The sequence below is a fragment of the Triticum dicoccoides genome, chromosome 4B (genome assembly GCF_002162155.2).
Source record: "Triticum dicoccoides isolate Atlit2015 ecotype Zavitan chromosome 4B, WEW_v2.0, whole genome shotgun sequence".
Classification (NCBI taxonomy): domain Eukaryota; kingdom Viridiplantae; phylum Streptophyta; class Magnoliopsida; order Poales; family Poaceae; genus Triticum; species Triticum dicoccoides.
In genome coordinates, this window is record NC_041387.1 from 413,117,990 (window position 1) to 413,138,978 (window position 20,989).

At 47.5% G+C, this 20,989-nt stretch overlaps 1 protein-coding gene across 1 annotated transcript; it reads left to right on the forward strand.

The window, feature by feature from the left end:
• Positions 1-3,011: 3,011 nt before the first annotated feature.
• LOC119296425 (pyruvate decarboxylase 2-like) lies at positions 3,012-5,961 on the forward strand. Its single transcript, XM_037574821.1, has 6 exons — positions 3,012-3,688; positions 3,794-3,957; positions 4,330-4,980; positions 5,082-5,199; positions 5,305-5,493; positions 5,590-5,961. Exons 1-6 carry the CDS (start codon positions 3,164-3,166, stop codon positions 5,758-5,760), a joined length of 1,818 nt encoding a protein of 605 aa, XP_037430718.1. The 5' UTR covers positions 3,012-3,163; the 3' UTR covers positions 5,761-5,961.
• Positions 5,962-20,989: the final 15,028 nt, after the last annotated feature.

Here is a 20,989-nt window from a genome sequence, read left to right on the forward strand (position 1 = left end):
CGTGTCGTGGGAGCCTCTCGGGAGCTCTCCGAGCCGTCTAATCTACAAGGGTGGTTCCGGTCTGGCGACCCAACTAGGCGGTCTATGACGGGTGGACCACCAATGTGTGCCCGGGGCCACCATCATTGGGTGGCGGCGGGCACGCCTGCGATGGCCCTTTCGCAAGTTGCCTTACGCGGGACAGACCAGCTGGACCCACGTGTCGTCTTCTCTAGCTGGCGTGTCGCAAGGGCTTGTCGAGAGCTCTCGTCTTGGACCCGGGTGACCCGCCTCGGCTGTCCATGACAGGTGGACCGCGAGGGCGGCACGGGGGTCACCATCATGAGGTGGCTTTTGCGGGACCCACATGTGAGGTGTCTCCGCCCTGCACCGGGCTGGTTCGGTGGCGCCAGGCGGGCCTTGCATTGCAGTTGCAGCGTCCGCTCGTGCGTGGGGCCTTTTTCAGGCTGTCATGTTAGCCACACACTGGCGCACGCGGGGAAACACATCCGCTGCACGTGGTGCGACGTCTGCGTGTGCCGACGCGTGACCACCTGAGTGTGTGGAGGGTGTTGGAAATATTCCCTAGAGGCAATAATAAATGTTACTATTTATTTTTCATGTTCATAATTATGTTTATGTTCTGTGCTATAAGTGCAATGGTCCTTGAGTCCCAAAAGGCTCATAGAAAAAACCATGTGCATGTGTGGAACAATAACAGTAAAATAAATCATAGTCCTAGTCTAAGATTAGCTTAAGTGTTGCATGATGGTTACGTTTTCCTGATCATGGGCATGAGAATTCTGACAACTTCGAGGATACAATTTTAGAAGAACACTTGTGTTGAACATACCCAATTGTTGTTATGCTATCAACTAAATTCATCACAAGTTAATGGTTTATAACGCAGAGAAAGTTAAATATTTACATAATTCCTTAGACCATGAGAGCATCGAGTTCCTTCATACTTGTTTCTTGAACTTTGGGGTTTCTTATACGTCATCTGTAACATGATGGCTATTACGACATCTTAAGGCTTCATAAAAAGTATGACAATTGACTAGATAGCTCAACATTGGGATTTGCTCCTCCAACGGTGGAGAGATATTTTTGGGGTCCTCTCGGTATTATGTTATCCATCATCATCTGAACATATCCAACATGATTTTATCACGGGGATGCCAGAACATGGAAACGAGAAAAGAGAACAAAATTGGCAACGAGGAAACTAGGATAGTGAACAAGTTGTTGATTCACGGGGATGTCGATAAATCTCACCTCAGTTTTTTTGTAACATATCGCGAAGCAACAAGAATAACACAGGTAACTATAGGTTCACTCGGATATCCATTTGTGTGGGTGTAGGGATCAATATGGATGTTCACAGTTCCGCAATTGATCATTAACCGAAAAGAGTTCCAGTCATGTCTCTATTTCATCGAACCTACAGGGTCACACGCTTAAGGGTCATCTACCCGCTGAGTACTACATTACGAGCCTGAGAGAAAGTCACCGGAAAAGTTTCAGAGGCATTGAAAATGTTCCAGAGAGAAAACAAAAGTGTTTTGGAGAAACCAAAGTTTGTTTTAGAGCAAACCATCAAGCCGGAAAGTTTCGGGATGCGTCCAAAATTTTCGGAGGGGTGCCAAAAAAGTTATGGGACCTTCCACACCACCAGCGGCCTAGAGAGCAACGCGCCACCGCCGCCACCGACCACGAAGCACCACAACCACAGCCTCCACCCATTCCTAGGACGACGCCTCCAAGAAGGACCACGTTGCTGGAACGCCGTCGTCGTCTGGCCCAAAAGGCCAAGGTTTTCATCTGGGAGTGCGGGGAAGGAAGAAGGGTGTCGAGTTCCGGAAGCTCAATGCGCCCTCAGGAGGGAACGAGCGCAGGGGGCATCGACGTCGTCAAGGTCGACACGAACTAGCCCAAGGGTTTCCCCGTTCCAGAGCTCCTGCCAGCCCACGCCCAACAACTAGATTTGCTAGACGGGCCGCAACAAAGGGAGGGGCCATCCGGCGGAGCCATTGGATCATCCCGCAGCCACGAAGGACCTCCGCCACCCTACGGCAGCCCACCCGGCTGGAAGGGATGGCCAACTCCCGTGCCGCCATCTTCACCCGCAGCCCTGGGCTTCCGGGGCTCCCTGCAGAGGGGCAAGGTAGCTGAGCCTCACCGCCATCTTCATCGGAGGCCGCACAACAAGGCCGTCAGATTTCTCATAAATAATGTCGTGATTCTCTGGATGCCGTGCTCCTCTCCTTAAGTGGTGTTAGTCTCTGCGCTGACAGCGGTGGCCCAATACGGTCCTTGGTTTTGGTACCTCACGTTGACGTGGCGTGCACGGTTGGCTGGTGACTTGTTCATGACTGGGTCCAGAATGTCAGTGACACACATGTGTCTGTGTCTGCGTTTACTGTATCTTTCGGAGGTCATTGACGTACGGCGACCGGACTCCACCTCTGGGCATTCAAGCATGACAGTGCGGTGCGGTTCACCATCGTCCGGGCACGAGTTGGTCTCGCCTCCACGGCCGCGTTGCACACCCGACCAGGCAGGGCAGGTCGGCAGATTCCGGACGGACCGTCGCCGCTGAATCGAGTCCGACCCGTGTGTGCCTGTCCACCTTGCGCAGCAAACAAGACCCAAAACCACGACTTGCGCCACAAACCAAAACCGCTGTCGCACGCCCAGCCCCAGCCCCAGCCCCAGCCCAGCCCCAGGGAAGGAAGGGAAGATCGCCACCAAAAACGAAAGAGCATTCATTGCCTGCGGCAAATATAATGAACAGACATTCTAGCCTTGTCCCACTGACACGTGAACCTACATAATGCTCCGACCCCACCGGGCAGTGGCCGAGATGGGTGCGCTGCGCGCCGGGCCAGTTCCCACCGCCGCCCGTGGTTTTCCTTTCCCCGAAGAAAGCAGGCGAGTTTTGCACGACCACCCCCGTCTTCCCACGAAACCCCAATCCCCATTCCCATCCCGTCCGCAAGCCAAGCCCAGGTATAAATGGAGGACGGCCGCCCCTCCCAGAAGACCACCAAACCAGCACACGTCAACGGAACAGGTTAACGAAATCCCCACGAAGGCCTAGAATATTCCCCAAAACCCCACGTCCCCTCCGCCGCCGCTCCCACTCCACCAGTGTACCACCCGGATCGGTCGATCGACAGCGATGGACACCCACATCGGGTCCGTCGACGGGCCGTCGCCGGCGGCGGTGAACGGCGCGGTGGGCTGCCCGGCGTCCGCGCCGGGGTGCCCGATCATGTCCTCCCACCCGGTGGTGTCCCCCGGCGAGGCGTCGCTGGGGCGCCACCTCGCGCGCCGCCTCGTGCAGGTCGGCGTCAGCGACGTCTTCGCCGTGCCCGGGGACTTCAACCTCACGCTGCTCGACCACCTCGTCGACGAGCCCGGGCTGCGCCTCGTCGGCTGCTGCAACGAGCTCAACGCGGGGTACGCGGCCGACGGCTACGCGCGGGCCCGCGGCGTCGGCGCCTGCGCGGTCACCTTCACCGTCGGCGGCCTCAGCGTGCTCAACGCCATCGCCGGCGCCTACAGCGAGAACCTGCCCGTCATCTGCATCGCCGGCGGGCCCAACTCCAACGACTACGGCACCAACCGCATCCTCCACCACACCATCGGCATCCCGGACTTCTCACAGGAGCTACGCTGCTTCCAGACCGTCACCTGCCACCAGGTACGCACGCGCGTTCCCTCAACATGCATTGCCCCTTCCTCATTCGATTCCTCCCTCTAATTTGTTGACTCGATCTGGTTGGTCTGTCGTTGTTTGTCGATTCAGGCGGTGGTGACCAACCTGGACGACGCGCACGAGCAGATCGACACGGCCATCGCGACGGCGCTCAGGGAGAGCAAGCCGGTGTACCTTAGCATCAGCTGCAACCTCCCCGGCCTACCTCACCCCACCTTTACCCGTGACCCAGTCCCCTTCTTCCTCGCCCCGAGGTACCAACTGCCCCTACTCTGTTCTTCTTCCGAGTTGTCGTTTCCGTGTATGTAGTGTTTTGAATCTCATCAGAGTCTTTTTTCCCGATTATTGTGCCAACACTTTATCTTGGATCATGGAACGTTTCCCCCCAATTATGTAGGAGTAGGTCTTAACTCTTGATTTGCATGTACTAGTACTACCTGCTGGCAGCTTAAGATTTTATCACCACAAAAATGTGCCCAGTTGAATCATTAGCATTGAGAATTTCAGATCGTGAATTTTGATGCTATCTGTATCTGAAGTGACCGACGCACTGAACAGAGTATTGTTGTAATATGATTGTATTTGAAGCCATCTGATGAACTGAACTGTGTTGTGAAAAATTACAGGATGAGCAACAAGATGGGGCTCGAGGCTGCAGTGGAGGCAACTGTCGAGTTCCTGAACAAGGCGGTGAAGCCGGTGCTTGTGGCCGGCCCCAAACTCCGCGTGGCCAAGGCGGGGAAGGCCTTCGTCGACCTTGTGGATGCCAGTGGCTATGCCTATGCTATAATGCCATCGGCCAAGGGCTTTGTGCCAGAGACGCACCCCCACTTCCTCGGCACCTACTGGGGCGCCGTCAGCACGGCCTTCTGCGCCGAGATTGTCGAGTCGGCCGACGCCTACCTCTTCGCAGGCCCCATCTTCAACGACTACAGCTCTGTTGGCTACTCGTTCCTGCTCAAGAAGGACAAGGCCATCATCGTGCAGCCTGAGCGTGTCATCGTTGGGAACGGCCCGGCATTCGGCTGCGTCATGATGAAGGAGTACCTGTCTGCATTGGCCAAGCGGGTTCAGAAGAACACCACCGCCTACGAGAACTACAAGAGGATCTTCGTGCCTGAGGGCCATCCGCTGAAGGGCGAGGCGAACGAGCCGCTGCGTGTCAATGTGCTCTTCAAGCACATCCAGGACATGCTGACGGGTGACAGTGCAGTGCTCGCTGAGACCGGTGACTCCTGGTTCAACTGCCAGAAGCTGAAGCTGCCCGAGGGCTGCGGGTGAGCTTTCCTGATTCCACAATGTTGTGATGGTGCATGTTTCCTCCTTGTTTGTCTTTGTCTTGTTGTGCTAAGCAGGGTTGTTTGTTTGCACGCTGCAGGTATGAATTCCAAATGCAGTATGGCTCGATTGGATGGTCGGTGGGTGCATTGCTCGGGTACGCGCAAGGCGCAAGCGAAAAGCGTGTTATAGCCTGCATTGGTGATGGGAGCTTCCAGGTGAGATATCCCTCGATCTGATGATCTCTGCTGCCGTGTGCTGCAATATATATTGCACTATGTGCTGTTTCTAATGTGATGTCCGGGGGATTCCGTTGTCTGCAGGTGACAGCACAGGATGTGTCGACTATGCTGCGGTGCGAACAGAACAGCATAATCTTCCTGATCAACAATGGCGGGTACACCATCGAGGTGGAGATCCACGACGGACCTTACAACGTCATCAAGAACTGGAACTACACCGCCCTTGTGGAGGCCATCCACAACGGGGAGGGCAAATGCTGGACTGCCAAGGTAAGCACGCACTCTTTTGTCCATTGCGCAAGCATCAGAGAAGAAGGAGGCGAGCTTGCAGAACTGCTGCTGACGCATGCTTTTGTGTTGGCGCAGGTGAAGTGCGAGGAGGAGCTGACGGCGGCGATCGAGATGGCGCTGGGGGAGGAGGAGGACTCTCTCTGCTTCATCGAGGTGATCGCGCACAAGGACGACACCAGCAAAGAGCTTCTGGAATGGGGCTCCAGGGTCTCTGCTGCCAACTCCAGGCCACCCAATCCCCAGTAGACAGACCGACCAAAGCCACGCCTGCATCAGTAGTAGTAGCAGCAGCAGCAGCACGCACGTTGCCCATCAAATAATGTTGAACAGTTTATCTTTGCTCTTCTGTTATGTTCTTAGTTTTGTGCCTTGTAGTGACTTGTGCCATCGCCTGTGTTCTATCCTGCCAATGCTACGAAGATTATGAGATATTTTTAGCTTGCCTCAGCTATTTGTCTACCTTCTTTCAAAATGGTCGGCCAATATAAATTGAAAAATCACGAGCTACTACTGAGCGGCTCCTCGAGGAATCTAGAAGCGCAATACAACATGCATGGACTCGGAATAGAATCTTGCAAATATGATAAGTAGTTTTGGTAAGAAAGTGAGCTAATAATGGTAAGCTAGCACTGCAACTTGTGGAGCAGTTCGGCCCTTTTTCTTGAAAAAACGTACTAATTGTGGAGCAAGTAGGCTTGACGCTTTGTTCTCGGCAAAGGAAAGCCCTGCGTACGTACATGCATCTGCTGCATCTCCTGGAGCTATTGTGTTTGTTTGTGGGTTTTGATATTGCCACCTTGTGCTGCTTTCGCCGGCTAAAAGACGGACAGCGTGCTAGGGATTGGTCAATCAACCATTTATAACACCTAAAGCGAAAGGCATGCCCTGCGTTTATGTGGGCGCCACACCGCAAATATCAGAGGCTGCTTTGAGTAGAAAAGTGAGATAACGACAACCTTTGAAGTTTCCGCATGTGACAAGGACAGGGTATCGCCGCTACGTGATGTGGTTCATCTGCCCCTTGTTTACCTGAATGCGTCACGCTAGTTTAGATTATGGAAAGTTAAAAGCACCACAGGTATCCCAACTTGCATGAAATGTGATAATTTAGTCTTAAACTTATAAAATGCAACTCCACCATACACCAGCTTGCATTGGATGTGTTTGATTTTGTCCCCGGCCTATCACAGCGTGACAATTCGCAGCTAGGTGGCCGGACCGGTCGTCGCCAACACGTCTACAGAAAATACCCTACCGTTTTGTCTAATTAACCCGCGCTATAGGGGCACCTGAATTAAATTTGTCTCAAATCCCCTTCGCGCCCGCCCATTGCTTCTCTGTTATGTTCCCCATCTCCAGCTCCCTGCTCCTAGCTTGCTGCCAGCGTCAAGCTTTCAGCCGCAATCTAGCTCCCCCTCATGGTCTCGTGGGATGATCTCTCGAGCTCCTCGTTTGACGGCGACTCCGTCACAGTTAGGTTAGCCCCCTTGGTGATGCAGCTAGGGTTAGGTTCAGGCAAGAAAATTGGGAATTTGACCGAAGAGGCCTATTTGTTTTTGTTGTAGGCACCTGCCACCATTTTCTGCTCGGAATGGAAAGTCCTTGCTACTGAATTTGCTTCTAGATGTGAGCACCTAGCTGTGTGTGAGAAGCTGGTGGCATTTTCTTCAGTGGAGGAGTGGTAGGAGGTTCTTAGCTTGTGCACATAAGGTTAGTAGCTAATTATTCATTTTGCATAGCTTTCTGTTGCTTGATCTGCGTAGTGTGTTTCAAGTGTTGATGACTATGCCAGTGTTTTTGTGTAATCATTAGGTTTTTAGTTAGCACAGTGATTCTGCAATTCACTGAATTTGTTCGGAGTTAACATTCAACTGGATTTTTTCATTTTGAATAGTTAACTGAATTTGTGCAGTGTGAATAGATAATAATCTTTTGCAGTTATTATGTTAACTGTTAACTGAATTTGTGCAGTGTGGATAGATAACTGAGCTTTTTCAGTTATTATGTTAATTGTTAACTGCATTTGGTTAGTTAACTGCCTTTCTGAACTTAAGTGTTTTCATTTTACAAATATGTCACCATTTGTGCACATAACTTAATTTTTGCACGGGTTTATGTGAATTCTCTATTGGTTTCTGTTTAGGCCTAATTGTAAATTTCTCTTTTTTCAATTGATAGGAAGCACCTAAATGCAACTATGTTGAGTGGGTTGACCCTGAGTGGCTTGCCCCTTTGAAGATGAGCCTAGCTAGGATTTGGGACATGTATGAGGATGAGAACAAGCTGAGGCTGAGGCAAAATGTAGTTAATGCAGAAGAAATTTCAAGATCCTGGGAGAGAAGGAGAAGATGGAAAAGGAGTTGAGGTTTTTTAAGGTTGATTTTATAAAAAATGTTAGCTCACAAAGAGCAGGCATTGGCCTAACTAGGCAACACACAGCTTGCTTTGACAGACCTGAAGCAAGAACTTGGGAAGAAGAAAATTTGTGACAAATCTGTCACAAATATTCATCAGGTTGTGAGGGCCAAGGTAGAGAAAGAGAGGGACCTAATGCAGCAGGAGAGGGAAAATTAATGGAAGAGAGGGACAGTTTGGTGTTGAAGAGAGATCAGCTAAAGTAAGATAAAAAGAAGTTGGAGTATACGATGGGTGATCTTTTCAAGCATAAGGAGGAAACCAAGGGCTAGATAAGCAAGCTAAAGGAGATGCTGATGAATTTGAGTGATGATGTGCAATGTTATTGTAAAAAGTTGTAGTAGCTCTAATTTGATGAACTGGCAGAGATATTTAAGTGATTTGTGTGAACTGGCAGAAGTACTTTCTGTAATGCAGTATGTGTGAACTTGAGTAATGTGTGTAATGCAGCATATGTGAACTCTAGTAACTTGCAAGTGTTAAAATTTAAGTGATTTGTTTGAAACTGTTAAAATTTAAATGATTTTTACCCAGTTTACTGAATATGCCTGAAAGTGTTAAATTTAAACTGAATTTTATCCAGTTAACTGGATTTGGCTGAAAGTGTTATAGTTCAAGTGAATCAGTTATTGATCCTGTATTTTTGATCCTGTATTATAGTTTACTAAATTTATCCCCTTAACTGAATAGTACCAAAATGTCTCACTATTGACAGGTAAGTGAATTTATCCCCTTAACTGAAAATTTGACAGAAAGATAATTGAACTGTTGTTTAATACTGTTTCAGTTTACTGTTGTTTCTCAGTTAACTGAATTCTTTCAGTAAACTAAATTATTTCAGTTAACTGAATTATTTCTGTTAACTGAATTCTAAAGGTAAGTTACTTTATCGAAATGAGCTAACTAGATTTTTTAGTTAATTGAAAGTTACTTTATCCAGTTTAACTTAATTTGTGTGTAAGTGTGAATAGCTAAGTGATTTGTCCAGCTAACAAAATTTGGTTCTAAGTGCAAATTCAATTATCTGAATTTGCATGAGGAGGCATCAGTGTACATCCTATTTTGGTACAATGCAAATTATTTGCCTACACAATGTTGCATTCTCTTTTTTGGAAAGTTGTAGCAAAAAAAAACATAGCAAAAATGGCACATCACACCAACATAGGAGCACATCACAACAACAATGGCAGTAATTTAAAGGAAATAAAACATCATCATCCATAGCATAGTAGAGCAATACTTGTTCACATCAAACTCCACTAGCAGATCAGACATTAAACTGGTTGACATGATCCATAGCATACCATAGTACTTTGTTCACTACTTAACTTATGTGCTCAAATATAGGAGCACACCTAAGCAACATGCCCAAAATATTTCTAACTTATATGCTGCAATATACTAGCATACGTAAGCTCTTCTTCAAGCATCTCCATTGCATCAGCGCTAGCTTTAGTTGATCTTCAACAGCTTCGGGCACTCCGAGCAGCGAGGTTCCCCTGCAACGAGAGCCCTCTTCTTCCCTGCCGCCCTCTTCTTCTTATGGCCATGGCCTGGTTCCTACACCATGGCCTCCTCCTCAGCTTCTTTCTTGACAAGGGTGATGTGAGGCATGATAACCCACAAGTTTTTAGGGGATCGCAATAGTTTTCGAGGGTAGAGTATTCAATCCAAATTTATAGATTCGACACAAGGGGAGCCAAAGAATATTTGCAAGTATTAGCAGCTGAGTTGTCAATTCAACCACAGTTGGAGATTAATTATCTGCATCAAAGTGATCAGTAGCACAGTAATATGATAGTTTTGATGGCAGTGGTAACAACAGTAGTAACAGTAACAGTGATAGCAATAATTTTGTAGCAATTGTGACAGTAGCAATAACAATAATATCTGAAAAACTTGTAGGCATTGGATCGGTGAATTCGTTGGATGATATTCATCATATAACAGTCATAACCTAAGGCGGTAGAAATCTAGCACTAGTTCATAAATATAATGTAGGCATGTATTCTGTAAATAGTCATACGTGCTTATGGAAAGAACTTGCATGGAATCTTTTGTCCTACCCTCCCGTGGCAGCGGGGTCCGTAAGGAAACTAAGGGATATTAAGGCCTCCTTTTAATAGAGAATTGAAACAAAGCATTAACAAATAGTGAATACATGAACTCCTCAAACTACGGCATCACCTGAAAATATCCCGACTATTGTCACTCCGGGATTTGCGGATCATAACACGTATGAGGTGCATATAACTTGTAAGATCAGACATAGAACATAGATATAATGGTGAAAACATAAACGGTTCAGATCCGAGATCATGGCATCCGAGCCCAAAGTGACAAGCATTATGCATGGCAAAGTCATAGCAACATCAATCTCAGAACATAATGTATACTAGGGATCAAGCCCTAACAAAACTAACTCGATTACATGATGAATCTCATATAACTCTCTCACCGACTAGCGAGCCTACGAAAGAATTACTCACTCCCAGTGGGGAGCATGGAATTGGCGATGGAGAAGGGTTGGTGATGACGAAGATCAAAGATTCCCCTCTCCGAAGCCCCAAATGGACTCCAGATCTGGCCTCCCAATGAAGAACAGGAGGCGGCGGCGGCTCCATCTCGTGAAACGCGATAATTCTTTTTCTCTAATTTTTTTCCCGAAAATAGGATTTTATAGCGTCGGAGATAGGGTCAGCGGGGCCACCAAGTGGGCACAATCCACCTGGGCGCACCAGGAGGGGGGCCGCCCTGGTGGGTTGTGCTCACCCAGGGGCCCCCCTTCGGTGGTTCTTGTTGGAAATATGCCCTAGAGGCAATAATAAAAGGATTATTATTATATTTCCTTGTTTATGATAATTGTCTTTTATTCATGCTATAATTGTGTTATCCGGAAATCGTAATACACGTGTGAATACATAGAGACAATATGGATGAAAGAGTTCATCACCGACCTAGGAGTCATACCAGATGCGTCGGGGCCGATCACTCTCTTCTGTGACAACACTGGAGCTATTGCCCTTTCCAAGGAGCCCAGGTTTCCCAAGAAGACCAGGCACATCAAGCGTCGTTTCAACTCCATCTGTGAAAATGTTCAAGATGGAGACATAGATATTTGCAAAGTACATACGGATCTGAATGTCGAAGATCCGTTGACTAAACCTCTTCCACGAGCAAAACATGATCAACACCAGAACTCTATGGGTGTTCGATTCATCACAGTGTAACTAGATTATTGACTCTAGTGCAAGTGGGAGATTGTTGGAAATACGCCCTAGAGGCAATAATAAAAGGATTATTATTATATTTCCTTGTTTATGATAATTGTCTTTTATTCATGCTATAATTGTGTTATCCGGAAATCGTAATACACGTGTGAATACATAGACCACAATATGTCCCTAGTGAGCCTCTAGTTGACTAGCTCGTTGATCATCAGATAGTCATGGTTTCCTGACTATGGAAATTGGATGTCGTTGATAACGGGATCACATCATTAGGAGAATGATGTGATGGACAAGACCCAATCCTAAGCATAGCACAAGATCGTGTAGTTCGTTTGCTAGAGCTTTTCCAATATCAAGTATCTTCTCCTTAGACCATGAGATCGTGTAACTCCCGGATACCGTAGGAGTGCTTTGGGTGTACCAAACGTCACAACGTAACTGGGTGACTATAAAGGTATACTACGGGTATCTTCGAAAGTGTCTGTTGGGTTGACACGGATCGAGACTGGGATTTGTCACTCCGTATGACAGAGAGGTATCTCTGGGCCCACTCGGTAATGCATCATCATAATGATCTCAAAGTGACCAAGTGTCTGGTCACGGGATCATGCATTACGGTACGAGTAAAGTGACTTGCCGGTAACGAGACTGAACGAGGTATTGGGATACCGACCATCGAATCTCGGGCAAGTAACATACCGATTGACAAAGGGAATTGTATACGGGGTTGCTTGAATCCTCGACATCGTGGTTCATCCGATGAGATCATAGAGGAGCATGTGGGAGCCAACATGGGTATCCAGATCCCGCTATTGGTTATTGACCGGAGAGCAGTCTCGGTCATGTCTACGTGTCTCCCGAACCCGTAGGGTCTACACACTTAAGGTTCAGTGACGCTAGGGTTGTAGAGATATTAGTATGCAGCAAACCAAAAGTTGTTCAGAGTCCCGGATGAGACCTCGGACGTCACGAGGAGTTCCGGAATGGTCCGGAGGTAAAGAATTATATATGGGAAGTCAAGTTTCGGCCATCGGGAAAGTTTCGGGGGTCACCGGTATTGTACCGGGACCACCGGAAGGGTCCGGGGGGTCCACCGGGTGGGGCCACCCATCCCGGAGGGCCCCATGGGCTGAAGTGGGAGGGGAACCAGCCCCTGGTGGGCTGGTGCGCCCCCCTTGGGCCCCCCTATGCCTAGGGTTGGGAACCCTAGGGGAGGGGGCGCCTCCACTTGCCTTGGGGGGCAAGGCACCCCCTTGGCCGCCCCCCTAGGAGATCCCATCTCCTAGGGCCGGCGCCCCCCTGGGGTCCCTATATAAAGAAGGGGGAGGGAGGGCAGCCGCACCCTTGCACTTGGTGCCTTCCTTCCCCTTGCTACACCTCTCCCTCCCGCACACGCTTGGCGAAGCCCTGCCGGGATCCCTGCTGCATCCACCACCACGCCGTCGTGCTGCTGGAGCTTCATCAACCTCTCCTTCCCCCTTGGTGGATCAAGAAGGAGGAGACGTCACGCTGACCGTACGTGTGTTGAACACGGAGGTGCCGTCCGTTCGGCGCTAGGATCTCCGGTGATTTGGATCACGACGAGTACGACTCCCTCAACCCCGTTCTCTTGAACGCTTCCGCTTGATCTACAAGGGTATGTAGATGCACTCCTCTCTCTCGTTGCTAGATGAACTCATAGATTGATCTTGGTGAAACCATAGGAAATTTTTTGTTTTCTGCAACGTTCCCCTTCAGTGGCATCATAAGCTAGGTCTATGCGTAGTTCTCTTTGCACGAGTAGAACACAAATCTATTGTGGGCGTAGATGTTGTCAACTTTCTTGCCACTACTAGTCTTATTTTGCTTCAGCGATATTGTGGGATGAAGCGGCCCGGACTGACCTTACACGTACGCTTACGTAAGACAGGTTCCACCGACTGACATGCACTAGTTGCATAAGGTGGCTAGCGGGTGTCTGTCTCTCCCACTTTAGTTGGAGCAGATTCGATGGAAAGGGTCCTTATGAAGGGTAAATAGAAGTTGACAAATCACGTTGTGGCTTTTTCGTAGGTAAGAAAACGTTCTTCCTAGAACCCTATTGCAGCCACGTAAAAGATGCAACAACAATTAGAGGACGTCTAACTTGTTTTTGCAGCAATTGCTTTGTGATGTGATATGGCCAAAAGTTGTGATGAATGATGAATGATATATTGTGATGTATGAGATCATGTTCTTGTAATAGGAATCACGACTTGCATGTCGATGAGTATGACAACCGACAGGAGCCATAGGAGTTGTCTTAATTATTGTATGACCTGCGTGTCAATGATTTAACGTCATGTAATTACTTTACTTTATTGCTAAACCGTTAGCTATAGTAGTAGAAGTAATAGTTGGTGAGCAACTTCATGGAGACACGATGATGGAGATCATGATGATGGAGATCATGGTGTCATGCCGGTGACGAAGATGATCATGGAGCCCCGAAGATGGAGATCAAAGGAGCTATATGATATTGGCCATATCATGTCACTACTATTTGATTGCACGTGATGTTTATCATGTTTTTGCATCTTGTTTACTTAGAACGACGGTAGTAAATAAGATGACCCCTCATAATAATTTCAAGAAAGTGTTCCCCCTAACTGTGCGCCGTTGCGACAGTTCGTTGTTTTGAAGCACCACGTGATGATCGGCTGTGATAGATTCTAACGTCACATACAACGTGTGTAAGACAGATTTACACATGCAAAACACTTAGGTTAACTTGATGAGCCTAGCATGTACAAACATGGCCTCGGAACACAGAGATCGAAAGGTCGAACATGAGTCGTATGGAAGATACGATCAACATGGAGATGTTCACCGATGATGACTAGTCCGTCTCACGTGATGATCGGACACGGCCTAGTCAACTCGGATCATGTAACACTTAGATGACTAGAGGGATGTCTAATCTGAGTGGGAGTTCATTAAATAATTTGATTAGATGAACTTAGTTATCATGAACTTAGTCTAAAATCTTTGCAAAAAATGTCTTGTAGATCAAATGGCCAACGCTCATGTCAACATGAACTTCAACACGTTCCTAGAGAAAACCAAGCTGAAAGATGATGGCGGCAACTATACGGACTGGGTCCGGAACCTAATGATCATCCTCATAGCTGCCAAGAAATCATATGTCCTAGAAGGACCACTAGGTGAAGCACCCATCCCAGAGAACCAAGATGTTATGAACGCTTGGCAGTCACGTGCTGATGATTACTCCCTCGTTCAGTGCGGCATGCTTTACAGCTTAGAACCGGGGCTCCAAAAGCGTTTTGAGCAACACGGAGCATATGAGATGTTCGAGGAGCTGAAAATGGTTTTCCAAGCTCATGCCCGGGCCGAGAGATATGAAGTCTCTGACAAGTTCTATAGTTGTAAGATGGAGGAAAATAGTTCTGTCAGTGAGCACATACTCAAAATGTCTGGGTTGCACAACCGCCTGTCCCAGCTGGACATTAACCTCCCGGACGAGGCGGTCATTGACAGAATCCTTTAGTCGCTCCCACCGAGCTACAAGAGCTTTGTGATGAACTACAATATGCAGGAGATGGTGAAAACTATTCCTGAAGTATTTTCAATGCTGAAGTCAGCAGAGGTAGAAATCAAAATGGAACATCAAGTGTTGATGGTCAATAAAACCACTAAGTTCAAGAAAGGCAAGGGTAAGAAGAACTTCAAGAAGGACGGCAAGGATGTTGCCGCACCCGGTAAGCCAATTGCCGGGAAGAAGTCAAAGAATGGACCCAAGCCTGAAACTGAGTGCTTTTATTGCAAAGGGAAGGGTCACTGGAAGCGGAACTGCCCCAAATACTTAGCGGACAAGAAGGCCGGCAACACAAAAGGTATATGTGATATACATGTAATTGGTGTGTACCTTACCAGTGCTCGTAGTAGCTCCTGGGTATTTGATACCGGTGCCGTTGCTCATATTTGTAACTCAAAGCAGGAGCTGCGGAATAAGCGGAGACTGGCGAAGGACGAGGTGACGATGCACATCGAGAATGGTTCCAAGGTCGATGTGATCGCCGTCGGCATGCTACCTCTATATTTACCCACGGGATTAGTTTTAAATCTCAATAATTGTTATTTAGTGCCAACTTTGAGCATGAACATTGTATCTGGATCTCGTTTAATGCGAGATGGCTACTCATTTAAATCCGAGAATAATGGTTGTTCTATTTATACGAGAGATATGTTTTATGGTCATGCCCCGATGGTCAGTGGTTTATTATTAATGAATCTTGAACGTAATGTTACACATATTCATAGTGTGAATACCAAAAGATGTAAAGTTGATAACAATAGTCCCACATACTTGTGGCACTGCCATCTTGGTCACATTGGTGTCAAGCGCATGAAGAAGCTCCATGCAGATGGACTTTTAGAGTCTCTCGATTATGAACAATTTGACACATGCGAACCATGCCTCATGGGCAAAATGACCAAGACTCCATTCTCCGGAACAATGGAGCGAGCAACCAACTTATTGGAAATCATACATACTGATGTGTGCGGTCCAATGAGCGTTGAGGCTCGCGGAGGATATCGTTATGTTCTCACTCTCACTGATGACTTGAGTAGATATGGGTATGTCTACTTGATGAAACACAAGTCTGAGACCTTTGAAAAGTTCAAGGAATTTCAGGATGAAGTAGAGAATCAACGTGACCGAAAAATAAAGTTCTTACGATCAGATTGTGGAGGAGAATATTTAAGTCATGAATTTGGTACGCACTTAAGGAAATGTGGAATCGTTTCACAACTCACGCCGCCTGGAACACCTCAGCATAACGGTGTGTCCGAACGTCATAATCGCACTCTATTGGATATGGTGCGATCTATGATGTCTCTTACCGATTTACCGCTATCATTTTGGGGATACGCTCTAGAGACAACTACATTCACTTTAAATAGGGCTCCGTCTAAATCCGTTGAGACGACACCATATGAATCATGGTTTGGGAAGAAACCTAAGCTGTCGTTTCTAAAAGTTTGGGGATGCGATGCTTATGTCAAGAAACTTCAACCTGAAAAGCTCGAACCCAAGTCTGAAAAATGCGTCTTCATAGGATACCCTAAGGAAACCATTTTGTATACCTTCTACCTTAGATCCGAAGGCAAGATCTTTGTTGCCAAGAACGGATCCTTTCTGGAAAAAGAGTTTCTCTCGAAAGGAGTAAGTGGGAGGAAAGTAGAACTTGATGAAGTACTACCTCTTGAACCGGAAAGTAGTGCAGCTCAGGAAAATGTTCCTGTGGTGCCTACACCGACTGGAGAGGAAATTAATGATGATGATCAAGGTACTTCGGATCAAGTTGCTACTGAACTTCGTAGGTCCACAAGGACACGTTCCACACCAGAGTGGTATGGCAACCCTGTCCTGGAAATCATGTTGTTAGACAACGGTGAACCTTCAAACTATGAAGAAGTGATGGCGGGCCCAGATTCCAACAAATGGCTTGAAGCCATGCAATCCGAGATAGAATCCATGTATGAAAACAAAGTATGGACTTTGACAGACTTGCCCGATGATCGGTGAGCGATAGAAAATAAATGGATCTTTAAGAAGAAGACGGACGCGGATGGTAATGTTGCCATCTATAAAGCTCGACTTGTCGCTAAGGGTTATCGGCAAGTTCAAGGGGTTGACTACGATGAGACTTTCTCTCCCGTAGCGAAGCTGAAATCCGTCCGAATCATGTTAGCAATTGCCACATACTATGATTATGAGATATGGCAGATGGACGTCAAAACGGCATTCCTTAACGTCTATCTTAAGGAAGAACTGTATATGATGCAGCCGGAAGGTTTTGTCGATCCTAAGAATGCTAACAAGGTATGCAAGCTCCAGCGATCCATTTATGGGCTGGTGCAAGCATCTCGGAGTTGGAACATCCGCTTTGATGAGATGATCAAGGCGTTTGGGTTTATGCAGACTTATGGAGAAGCCTGCGTTTACAAGAAAGTGAGTGGGAGCTCTGTAGCATTTCTCATATTATATGTAGATGACATACTTCTGATGGGAAATGATATAGAACTTTTGGACAGCATTAAGGCCTACTTGAATAAGTGTTTTTCAATGAAGGATCTTGGAGAAGCTGCTTACATATTAGGCATCAAGATCTATAGGGATAGATCGAGACGCCTCATAGGTCTTTCACAAAGCACATACCTTGATAAGATATTGAAGAAGTTCAGTATGGATCAGTCCAAGAAAGGGTTCTTGCCTGTATTGCAAGGTGTGAGATTGAGCTCGGCTCAATGCCCGACCATGGCAGAAGATAAAGAAGAGATGAGTGTCATCCCCTATGCCTCAGCCATAGGATCTATTATGTATGCCATGCTGTGTACCAGACCTGACGTAAACCTTTCCGTAAGTTTGGTAGGAAGGTACCAAAGTAATCCTGGCAAGGAACACTAGACAGCGGTCAAGAATATCCTGAAGTACCTGAAAAGGACAAAGGACATGTTTCTCGTTTATGGAGGTGACAAAGAGCTCGTCATAAAGGGTTACGTCGACGCTAGCTTCGACACAGATCTAGATGACTCTAAGTCACAAATCGGATACATGTATATGTTGGAGCAGTAAGCTGGTGCAGTTGCAAGCAGAGCGTCGTGGCGGGATCTACATGTGAAGCGGAGTACATGGCAGCCTCGGAGGCAGCGCATGAAGCAATATGGATGAAAGAGTTCATCACCGACCTAGGAGTCATACCAGATGTGTCGGGGCCGACCACTCTCTTCTGTGACAACACTGGAGCTATTGCCCTTGCCAAGGAGCCCAAGTTTCACAAGAAGACCAGGCACACCGAGCCCAAATTGACAAGCATTATGCATGGCAAAGTCATAGCAACATCAATCTCAGAACATAATGTATACTAGGGATCAAGCCCTAACAAAACTAACTCGATTACATGATGAATCTCATATAACTCTCTCACCGACCAGCGAGCCTACGAAAGAATTACTCACTCCCAGTGGGGAGCATGGAATTGGCGATGGAGAAGGGTTGGTGATGACGAAGATCAAAGATTCCCCTCTCCGGAGCCCCAAATGGACTCCAGATCTGGCCTCCCAATGAAGAACAGGAGGCGGCGGCGGCTCCATCTCGTGAAACACGATAATTCTTTTCTCTAATTTTTTTTCCCGAAAATAGGATTTTATAGCGTCGGAGATAGGGTCAGCGGGGCCACCAAGTGGGCACAATCCACCTGGGCGCACCAGGAGGGGGCCCGCCCTGGTGGGTTGTGCTCACCCAGGGGCCCCCCTTCGGTGGTTCTTGTTGGAAATATGCCCTAGAGGCAATAATAAAAGGATTATTATTATATTTCCTTGTTTATGATAATTGTCTTTTATTCATGCTATAATTGTGTTATCCGGAAATCGTAATACACGTGTGAATACATAGAGACAATATGGATGAAAGAGTTCATCACCGACCTAGGAGTCATACCAGATGCGCCGGGGCCGATCACTCTCTTCTGTGACAACACTGGAGCTATTGCCCTTGCCAAGGAGCCCAGGTTTCCCAAGAAGACCAGGCACATCAAGCGTCGTTTCAACTCCATCTGTGAAAATGTTCAAGATGGAGACATAGATATTTGCAAAGTACATACGGATCTGAATGTCGCAGATCCGTTGACTAAACCTCTTCCGCGAGCAAAACATGATCAACACCAGAACTGTATGGGTGTTCGATTCATCACAATGTAACTAGATTATTGACTCTAGTGCAAGTGGGAGACTGTTGGAAAAATGCCCTAGAGGCAATAATAAAAGGATTGTTATTATATTTACTTGTTTATGATAATTGTCTTTTATTCATGCTATAATTGTGTTATCCGGAAATCGTAATACATGTGTGAACACATAGACCACAATATGTCCCTAGTGAGCCTCTAGTTGACTAGCTCGTTGATCAACAGATAGTCATGGTTTCCTGACTATGGACATTGGATGTCGTTGATAACGGGATCACATCATTAGGAGAATGATGTGATGGACAAGACCCAATCCTAAGCATAGCACAAGCTCGTGTAGTTCGTTTGCTAGAGCTTTTCCAATGTCAAGTATCTTCTCCTTAGACCATGAGATCGTGTAACTCCCGGATACCGTAGGAGTGCTTTGGGTGTACCAAACGTCACAACGTAACTGGGTGACTATAAAGGTATACTATGGGTATCTCCGAAAGTGTCTGTTGGGTTGACACGGATTGAGACTGGGATTTGTCACTCCGTATGACGGAGAGGTATCTCTGGGCCCACTCGGTAATGCATCATCATAATGAGCTCAAAGTGACCAAGTGTCTAGTCACGGGATCATGCATTACGGTATGAGTAAAGTGACTTGCCGGTAACGAGACTGAACGAGGTATTGGGATACCGACGATCGAATCTCGGGCAAGTAACATACCGATTGACAAAGGGAATTGTATATGGGGTTGCTTGAATCCTCGACATCATGGTTCATCCGATGAGATCATCGAGGAGCATGTGGCGGCCAACATGGGTATCCAGATCCCGCTGTTGGTTATTGACCGGAGAGCAGTCTTGGTCATGTCTATGTGTCTCCCGAACCCGTAGGGTCTACACACTTAAGGTTCGGTGATGCTAGGGTTGTAGAGATATTAGTATGCAGCAAACCGAAAGTTGTTCGGAGTCCCAGATGAGATACCAGACATCACGAGGAGTTCCGGAATGGTCCGGAGGTAAAGAATTATATATGGGAAGTCGAGTTTCGGCCATCGGGAAAGTTTCGGGGGTCACTGGTATTGTACCGGGACCACCGGAAGGGTCCCGGGGGTCCACCGGGTGGGGCCACCCATCCCGGAGGGCCCCATGGGCTGAAGTGGGAGGGGAACCAACCCTAGTGGTCTGGTGCGCCCCCCTTGGGCCCCCTGCGCCTAGGGTTGGGAACCCTAGGGGAGGGGGCGCCTCCACTTGCCTTGGGGGGCAAGGCACCCCCTTGGCCTCCGCCCCCCTAGGAGATCCCATCTCCTAGGGACGGCGCCCCCCCTGGGGTCCCTATATAAAGAAGGGGGAGGGAGGGCAGCCGCACCCTTGCACTTGGCGCCTCCCTTCCCCTTGCTACACCTCTCCCTCCCACAGACGCTTGGCGAAGCCCTGCCGGGTTCCCTGCTGCATCCACCACCAGGTCGTCGTGCTGCTGGATCTTCATCAACCTCTCCTTCCCCCTTGCTGGATCAAGAAGGAGGAGACGTCACGCTAACCGTACGTGTGTTGAACACGGAGGTGCCGTCCGTTCGGCGCTAGGATCTCCGGTGATTTGGATCACGACGAGTACGACTCCCTCAACCCGTTCTCTTGAACGCTTCCGCTCGATCTACAAGGGTATGTAGATGCACTCCTCTCTCTCGTTGCTAGATGAACTCATAGATTGATCTTGGTGAAACCGTAGGAAATTTTTTGTTTTCCGCAACGTTCCCCTTCAGTTCTTGGCTCCAGTATTTTTCTTTTATTCCATAAAAATTCTCCAAAAAGTTTCATTCCATTCCGGGAACTTTTATTTTTGCACAAAAACACACCATGATAGTTCTGCTGAAAACAGCATCAGTCCGGGTTAGTATCATTCAAATCATGTAAATTAGAGTCCAAAACAAGAGCAAAAGCATTAGGAAAAGTAGATATGACGGAGACGTATCAAGTCCCCCAAGCTTAAACCTTTGTTTGTCCTCAAGCAATTCAGTTGATAAACTGAAAGTGAAAAAGAAAAACTTTTATGAACACTTTTGCTCTTGTTTACATAAATAAGGTTAAGTAGCACCCAGGTTTTTAGCAAAG

Coding starts and splice junctions, on each gene's coding strand:
- LOC119296425 (XM_037574821.1), top strand. CDS start 3,164: ATGGACACCCACATCGGGTCCGTCGACGGGCCGTCGCCGGCGGCGGTG. Junction 4,981..5,081: donor AAGCTGCCCGAGGGCTGCGG/GTGAGCTTTCCT, acceptor TGCACGCTGCAG/GTATGAATTCCAAATGCAGT. Junction 5,494..5,589: donor GCAAATGCTGGACTGCCAAG/GTAAGCACGCAC, acceptor GTGTTGGCGCAG/GTGAAGTGCGAGGAGGAGCT.